This window comes from Mya arenaria, chromosome 7 (genome assembly GCF_026914265.1).
Source record: "Mya arenaria isolate MELC-2E11 chromosome 7, ASM2691426v1".
Classification (NCBI taxonomy): domain Eukaryota; kingdom Metazoa; phylum Mollusca; class Bivalvia; order Myida; family Myidae; genus Mya; species Mya arenaria.
Window position 1 is genome coordinate 65,678,873 of NC_069128.1, and position 9,456 is coordinate 65,688,328.

The window sequence follows — 9,456 nt, forward strand, 5'->3', positions numbered from 1 at the left end:
CACCAGGGTGCGAGCGGTAAAGTTGTCCACCCTAGACCCAACAGGTTGTCAGTTTGATCCCCACCAGGGTGCGAGTGGAATAGTTGTCCACCCTAGAGCCAAGAGTCTTTGGGTTTGATCCCCACCTGGGAAACATGCTCATGGTCGCCTGTAATAAACATCAGTACTGGTTCCTGCCCAGGAAACTGACTCAAAATCTGATAAGCTAAAAGCTTTCGTCACAATCAAGCTTTAAGAAATGATTATTAACTAAAACTTTGAACGATTAACGGTTTTGCACTGTTACAAAAATATGAAAAGAAACCAATCTTGTGTATAGCAGATTAGAGATTTTTTTGTCACTTTTTCATATAACAATTTATAGAGCTCTGATTACATCTTTTGATGTTGTTTTATCTTTGAAATAGGCATTTTTTTACATTTTTCACTGGAAATTAGTATTTTTGATGTCTGACCTATGAGTCCCTTCAAAACCTTTACACTCAGGTTTTAAACTAAACATTACAAATATTAAATAGCCCCCCTCCTCATGTATAACTCAGGAACCATTCTTATACACATAGTTAAATTATTCACATAAAAGAAACAAGAAAGAAAGGCTAAGTAATTTTTTCTGGGTATTTCACGGACGAATAATAGTATACCTCAGGAACTCGTTTTTTTTGAAGATGTTTAAATTTCATCTAGATATCTCAGTTTGAACGCCATGTTTACCTCTCTTAAAACATATTCATATTCATGATCACATTTGTACATTTGTATACAGTAGCCAATAGCAACAGTAGCCATTAGCTACTATGTTGTAGTATCTAAAATATGTTGTCATTGCAGGTTGAAGAGTCATGTGACTTACAGGGGTTCTCACATGTATCACCTCGGTCAAAATTTCAGAGTTGCAACGTTCTTCAAAATTCTGTCAAATTGACATTTTGACCAAGGATTGCATCATTAAAATACAAGCAAACTAAAATACATGTAGAAGCAGATAAAAGCATAGTTTTTTTATGGGCTGAGAAATATTTTCATATCTTTTCTGTCAAAAAAGTAATTTAGAAATTAACATCACTTACTTGATTGTTTACATTGGTTGTGACCTGTGGTGACCCCTGTGTGAACCCATTTCAGTCACATGATTCCTCACCCTGCATTACAAAGCTTGAATTGTTATTTTAAGCATAGCTGACAAATCGGTATTACTTTGTTCGCTGGCTGCGTCACACGTTCATTTTAGTGTAGAGTCTTCAAACTTGGTATGCACATTGGTCATGGTCAGTAGATGATCCTTTTTAATGTTGGGGTCAATTATCATAGGTCAAAGGTGAGGTCATGGTCATGTGACCTTCACTAGGAAATGTATGGCCTATCGATAACTTCTATCAATAAATTAACTAGAAAAAAATATGGGCGCTGACCCGACAAGCGCGACACATCATTCTGGTAGTTTCATTAAAGATTCTTTGTTTGAGATATAAAAATGTAAACTATTAACTTATTATGGTCTAACTTCAAATGGTATGTCAATTTCATTAACTACATCATGCCATTTTGTTGATAGTTTGAATGAGGTACCGTTACTAAGGAACGGTAAATATCATATAAAATGTACATCTGTAATGCTTTTCCTTAATGTCAATATAGTGGTGCATTTCTTAACATTACATGGTTTCAAAATGTTCAGAATGTCTGCTATTAAAATCTTTGATTCCTATTATCTTAAGACATAACAGTAAAAAATGTTAGTTTCTGCTCTCCTGACCTAATTTTTGACACCTGACCATTTTTTTGTTTATCGCTAGTAGACTTTTTTTTCTAAATGTTAAGTAAATTTTCCCGTTTTGTTTAAACTTTTGGTATTTTTTGCTTCCGAAAAACTTGCAAATCTGTGAAAATAGTTTTTAGTGTGAAAATGATTTTTATAAACAACTTTATTAAAAATAATAAATAATATCCTAACCCTCGTACCCTTATCTTTGGCGGTGAAATAAGAAAGAAAAATTATTAACATAGCCGCCTTTAGAAGATAAAAAAAAATCTGCAATTCTCATGGGGAAAAGTGCTATGGATGTACAGGTTCATAGGAACTGTTGCTTGAAATAACTAAATTAAAATAATACAAGTTGTATTTTAATACCTCTGATTTGAATACCTCACATACATTATTTTTATCATGATGGTTGGGTAATTTTTTAGCTTGTTTGTTTTTGGAAGCATAGTCATTCGATATTCCACACTCATGTTTATATAATGATAAGCCTAAATTCATATATGTTTATATAGAAATAAAAATTATATTTTACTTATACATGTTGTATTAATTAAAAAAACACATGATATACGTGGTTAGAATGCGCTTTGTTTGCAGAGCGAATTTAATGGTTATTCAATGCATTATATCACCATTTAAATAAACTGATGGCTGAATTAATTGTGTGAAAACCAGTAATTCATTTTAGCCAGTTTTTTAAAACTAAAAATCAGTAATATTTATCATAATTATCATTCCTTAATACCATTGAAGAAGAATTTTTTTTAACCTTTACCAAAATTTAAGGTTCACTGGATACATTAATCATGAAGCGAGGTGCTGTTTTTCTATGCCTCACGATTGTCAAGCAGTAGCCCCTATGGCCCATCTTTTGTTTCACATTATACAGCTCTTATTAATCAAATTATTCGTCATTCATTATTATTTTGTTAATGTGAATATACGGAATAGTGTAATAGTTGAATGTAACCTCATGGGTTGATGTTAACCTCACTGGAAGTCACTGTCATTGTACAAATTCAAAACATGTGACCTCAGAACGTTAGTACCTCATTTTCCATGATTAATTATGTTTAAAGTGTATAAGACATTGTATGAATATTATCTGATGCTTTAATTTTCGTGCCCAATCTTAGAAAATCATCGTTCCGTTCTGATGTTAGTATTAGAACATTTAGGTTGACACATGACCACTGTTGATGTGTGACCACTGGTTTGAACACACTTCCCGCTTTTTATATGCCCAATATCTTTGTTGGAATTTAGAATTTCTGGTGTGTTGTAGAAAGCATAACGATGCGTCCCTTTATTTCTCTAATGCAGTTGTTTGGGTAAAGGTTTGTATTACTAAGTTCTTGTATGAACACATTTCAGTTTCAGTCAGGGGTCTATTGATATATGAAATACTAAAGTTTAATACTTTACTTACAAACGGTCGTATTATGTACCTCTAATATAATAATGGATCGTGAAAAGCAGAAATTGGTCTGTTTGTAAATATGGTTTAAGCAAGATCTATGAGATAAAACTTTCTTGTTGATAAACAAAATAATTGAGGCACCCATGCTGATATTTTCTATTTTTAGGTCAGTTGTGTTTATAACAGCATTTCCATTTTTTGTGTGAAAACATTTTTGGTACAATTTGTATAATGAAAACTCAGAAGTTTACTACAAGACCGATTTCGCTTTGACGCAGTCCAATTATAATTATATATGCTATGATTACCTCCCAAAATTAACCTCAAAATACATGGACATTATAAGTTATGTTAAAGGGTTTGTAAATCTAAAACATTCAAGTTTGTTATTGTAAGGAGATGTAGTATTGTTGGGTTTTCATGATTTGTTGAGAATTGTTAACTATTGTTTGAGAATTGTTAACTATTGTTTGTTAAAAATCGCTGTATTGTTATCTTTTAATTTTGTCTGTTTTCTTTTTTTCTATAGGGCAATAAATATTCATGTTGTAGATCAAGATTAGTTTTGTTTTCCTTGTACCCACCTACACCAGCCCTATCCCAAGTTGTCAACTATGGACCTATCGATGTGTTTCCGCCAGGGCTAGCAGTGGCAGATTCAGGATTTGGCCTGAAAGGGGGGTAGCACAACTAGAAAAATACGACCCCATAATCCTGAACAATATGTAGTTTTAATGAGTTTATTAGGGCTTGGGGAATATCCAATGAAACATTTAGTCCTTTAAATGTGAAATATTTCTTTCAAGTGCATTATTTCAAATTATTTCTCAGATATTGACATAAAAATAAAATTTAGGTGGTAAACAATTCTAGAGGGTACGCCCCCAACGAAATCCATTAGTGACTATATACACAGTCATGTAGATGACTTCACACAGTGGGTAATTCCCGTAAGGTTTCCTTTGGGGGGCATCATGCAGCCCTAAAAGAGTTAAGTTGCTTGATACTGTCAGGTTCTCAACAAACTTGTTGTGCAAGAAAAGTAAAAAGAAATTGGCTCATGTGTTAAGTACATAAAGACATAAAAGACAACTATCGCAAGACCAATAATCTTACCAAAAACTTGACAAAACATTGATCAGTGCATTTTGACTGTGGTTGTCACAGGGACGACCTTGTTGTTAATCCGGAATCTTTCTGATTTTTAGCCCTTCTATTGAGTTTTTTTAAGAAAACATGTTCGCTGAGGGCTGGTATCTTTAAAGCAATGTTAGTAAAATTTCAAATCTTCTATGTTTGATTACCAAAAACAATGAAAATAACAAGAACATTGTTGATATAATATACGGCTATGCATATGAACTCATGAACAATAAAGGGGACTTGAGATAATCTAGTTTATGAAAATTTTCATCAAGATGCTTTGTACGGCCCTGCCCCACCCATTTTGTAAAAACAGCCAGGCCCCCAATTTTTTAGAATTAGGTGCTGGATAATACATGCCATCACTGTGTTTGAAGTAGATTGCCCTGTCCTTAAAAGAATAACTTTAATGGAAATTATAACTAGAAGCACTCCTGTTGACACTGGAACTACTCTGGTCAAGGGCAGCCCACCAACAGTTCCTGAACCTGCATCGTACTACCGTAGGCATGAGTTATTGTGTGGACAGAAACAACTATTGTCCAAGTAATATTTTAACTACTGATTCAAAAATCCATTATATCATTAAGGGCAATACTGACGAGGTGAAACATACCCATTAAGTTTCATGATCATGATTGAATGTCCCACTTTTCTCTAGTTATCTCGTGCATTGACCTTATAATCCAGAAGTCACTAGATATTAGGTATATCATGAGTAACCTACAGTTCACAGTCTTTGCGCCAGACTGCTGTTATATGTTTAATTTCTACATATATTTAAGGTTACAACTGTCTGGCAATAAGCTTGTGACTGTTTTACTCCAGTTTGTATTTAATTTGTAGTAAAAAGGTCGAGGAGAATGTGACTACATGACTGCAAGGTCAACATATTTCCTTGAAATGTGGACAAGTGAGGATTCTTTTAAAACAAATTGCTTTAACATTTTATTTAAAAATTCATGACAATAGTTAATATGCGTTCAAATAATGACAGTTCATTCATTCAACATACTGCACTTGCAGCTACATTAGTGACACGTTATCATGAGTTCCCATGTTTCCGACGGCCATGTACATTAAGCATTGAATGACTCATCACTTGACATTTATTCATCTGTACAATATCATACATGTATTTGGCTGTAGAAAATCTACACCATAAATGTCCATATAAAGCATGAAGACCAGCTTCGCTGAAATCATTTGTCTGCACCTGAAAATGAAAACAACACAGAGTTACAAATATACGTGCATAATTTATCATGGTATACAGTCATCGAAATTAGTCTTTTGGATGAACAAGCCCGAATTCATATCCCACTGCTTGGCATTACATTTTTGAACAAGCCCTGCTGTATAAAGCCCAGAATTTGAGCAAGCCCGGAAAGCATTTTACCAGCGCAGGGCTTGCCGGCTTGTGATAATTTCGGGAAGCAACATTTTGTTTAAAATGAAGACTTAAATCAAAGATAACTTTTCTTTTACTACACCATTTTGAATAAAACAAAGGGCAGTCTATGCCGCTTAAAAAGTCCCGACTTCGTTTTATTACCGGAGTTTGATAAGGTGATTAGTTTCATCAAACACTTCGACAAACCTGTTTCCAAATAAATGTGCTTCGTCAGACGGCCCTATTATGAAAAGGGTTTGCTGAAGTGTTTAAAGAAACTAAACTCCCAATCAAACTCTGGTAAAAGACCAAAGACAGGGCTCCGTAAGCTGCGTTGACTGCGCTATGATTTATTTAAAATGGTGGAGAAATAGTGAAGTTATCTTTGTTTATAAAGTCTTTATTTTCAGCCAAATGCTGCCTTCTGACGTAGCATTTATGACACAATTTATCACATGGTATACACACACTGTACAGACAGGTCTTATTGAAGCTAACAGTAACTGTGCCACCAAGGGCTTAGATGATTTCTTCAAATTGAGAAAAACATATTCATGAAGTTGTAATAACACTGATTTCTATAAACAAAAATATATACTACTGTACATTTTAAGTATTCAAAGGTACATAAGATTAAGTTATATTTTATTTTGTTATTCCGTAACGCAAGTCAATATTTGATAAATGTTAGAAGCTATACCATGAACTACAGACAGACCAACATTATTACATAATGAAAGTTAAGCTTTTTACCTACAAAAGAATATAATTAAAAGGCCACAGGTAAGAAAGTTTCTTTTGCATTTTGCCACCCATATAAGTGACATTTTAAGGTGTTGTATGCATTTTTTTCTTTACTTCCTAAAAAAGTAAATCAAACATACCGAACAGGAGTACCGGTAAAACAAACATAAAGGCTCAACAAAAACTGGTGCGCAGGGTAATTTACTTAATGTTGAAAACTGTCAAACAAACTATTTATTTATTGAGGTTTAATGTACATACTCTTTCCATCGCAGGCCACTATTTTCACTTTGTCCACTTTAGCGATCTCGCCCACATCTTTAAACTCAGCGGTGTTGAGAACAAAGGTCCACACATTGTCACAGAATCGGTATGTGTTAAGCTTGCCCTGAAGAGCAACATTTAACATTATTAATAATAAATTAATCAGTCAACAGAAGCATCTTTCATATGAAATTTTAATTGCCTGCTGATAACTTAAATGTGAAATAAATAACCAAAGGAATATATGTTATTTAAAGTAATTACAGTTTTGTATCTTAGTTTATTTCAACTTGAATTAGACATTCAATTGTGGATTGGATACCTTTATTTATAGTTTAATATCTTTTATAGTTTTATATTATATATGCACTCCATTTGGTCTTACCTTGAATGAAACGCGGGACTTTACACGAGTAGCAAGAGCATTGTTGATAGCTTTATCAATCTGTAGCAGGACCTTCAGTGCCAGTTGAGGGGTTATCTGACCCATCTGAAACAGAGACAACAGTTGATGCATTATAATGTGACCCATCCGAAACATGAACAACAGTTGAGGGGTTATCTGACCCATCCGAAACATGAACAACAGTTTAGGGGTTATCTGACCTATCTGAAACAGGAACAACAGTTGAGGGGTTATCTGACCCATCTGAAACAGAGACAACAGTTGAGGGGTTATCTGACCCATCTGAAACAGGAACAACAGTTGAGGGGTTATCTGACCCATCTGAAACAGGAACAACAGTTGAGGGGTTATCTGACCTATCTGAAACATGAACAACAGTTGAGGGGTTATCTGACCTATCTGAAACAGAAACAACAGTTGAGGGGTTATCTGACCTATCTGAAACAGAGACAACAGTTCAGGGGTTATCTGACCCATCTGAAACATGAACAACAGTTGAGGTGTTATCTGACCTATCTGAAACAGGAACAACAGTTCAGAGGTTATCTGACCTATCTGCAACAGGAACAACAGTTCAGGGGTTATCTGACCTATCTGAAACAGAGACAACAGTTGAGGGGTTATCTGACCAATCTGAAACAGGAACAACAGTTGAGACTGCAGCTTTAAGGGTTTTCCAACCCATCTGAATCAGGAATAACAGGTAATGGTTATCTGACCCATTTGAAACAGGAATAACAGTTAAACCACAATGTTATCTCACCCATCTGTTACAGGGACAAGAACTGATGTATTATGTGACCCATCTGAAATAGGAATAACAGTTAAGGGGTTATCTGACAGTTGAGGGCAGTGTTTTCAATAGATTTCCGTTGATCAGTCTGAAATAGGAAAGTAACTGGTACTACCAAGACTTATTGTTCTGAAAAATCACTTATTTTTCTGAATTCAAACCAGCCCAATTGCCATTTGAACGTCCATTTTAGCCAGCAGCTGGTTCGTACTTAGAACACTGGAAGCAGTGGTTGAAATTAGCACAAGCCCGCAAGGCATGCACTTGTAAAATGCTTTCCGGGCTTGCTTAAATTCTGGGCTTTATACAGCAGGGCTTGTTCTAAAATGAAATGCCAAGCATTAGTATATGAAATCGGGCTTGTTCATCCAGAATACTAATTTTGATGACTGTGTAAGGGTTTATAATGGCCCATCTGTAACAAAAGCAACAGTCAATGAGTTACAATAACCTATATCTGTAACAGAAACAATGGTTGAGGGATAATATGACCTGATCAATAAAACAAGAGTGAATGAAATTAACAGTACCGGTAGTCTGCAAGTCAAATCTTTACTTTGGAATGTAATTCAAATAAGCTTGATTTTGTAATATTATCTTCATAATTTGGGCTTGTGGGTTTATATCTTATCAGTGGTCAGGATTAACACAAGCCTGCAAGCCCTGCACTGGTAAAATGTCTTCCGGGCTTGCCCAAATTCTGAATTTTATAGCAGGGCTTGATAAAAAAAAAAAATTGATACCAAGCAATATTATAAGAATTGGGGCTTGTTCATCCAAAAGTCTAATTTCCATGACTGTCTTATGCATAATAATGATAATATATATGTGTAAGGTAAACACTCTCTGTATCATGGTACTGTAATATTCAGTCTCATTATGAAAATCTTAATTTTAGTGACTGAAACCTGTGTTAAAATTAAGCAAATGAGCCGTATCGTCCTTCATTCTGGAGTCGGACTGTATGGTTTTGCAATGTTGACAATTAATCCAAATCTTTGTACTTTAAGAAATTCAATTACGATTTCTGATATGGCAACTCTCTCACAGCATTACTAGAATCCCAAAAATAATGTGTCAAATTATTTGTACTAGGCAGTATGATATATTGCTGTATCGGCAATTGTGGGTTTCGTCTTTAATCCATACTTTAAACACTATTGATATGTTTAACTTTTTGATTTTGTGAGTCAAAATATTTTTTTTTATTATATATGGTGGTAGGTAAAACACTTTGAAATAATCTGGTACGAACTACAAAGGTACGGATCACCGTAATCGGAGAAGTCTTGAGATAACAAATGTTGGTACCTGAATAAGCTCATCCAGGCTTTCCTGCAGACACTGTCCTAGTGTTGTATTTCTGTACAATTGATATGCACTCATCGTGACGAAAAGTTAAAATAAATCGCAACAAAAACGTAAATTATGAGAACGATAAGTAAGTACAATATTAGTATTGCCTCAGGAGCCAAAAATCAGAAAACTACGTTAGTCTGGAGTTCCTTCCCCTTTCTGCTACGCTAAC

The 9,456-nt window shown here is 34.5% G+C and overlaps 1 protein-coding gene across 1 annotated transcript; it reads right to left on the reverse strand.

Annotated features, from left to right (window-relative positions):
- Positions 1-5,269: 5,269 nt before the first annotated feature.
- Positions 5,270-9,420, reverse strand: LOC128240623 (transcription initiation factor IIA subunit 2-like). The gene is made up of 4 exons (XM_052957327.1): positions 9,240-9,420; positions 7,115-7,219; positions 6,727-6,853; positions 5,270-5,544 (listed from the first exon to the last, which is right to left on the reverse strand). Exons 1-4 carry the CDS (start codon positions 9,312-9,314, stop codon positions 5,531-5,533), a joined length of 321 nt encoding a protein of 106 aa, XP_052813287.1. The 5' UTR covers positions 9,315-9,420; the 3' UTR covers positions 5,270-5,530.
- Positions 9,421-9,456: the final 36 nt, after the last annotated feature.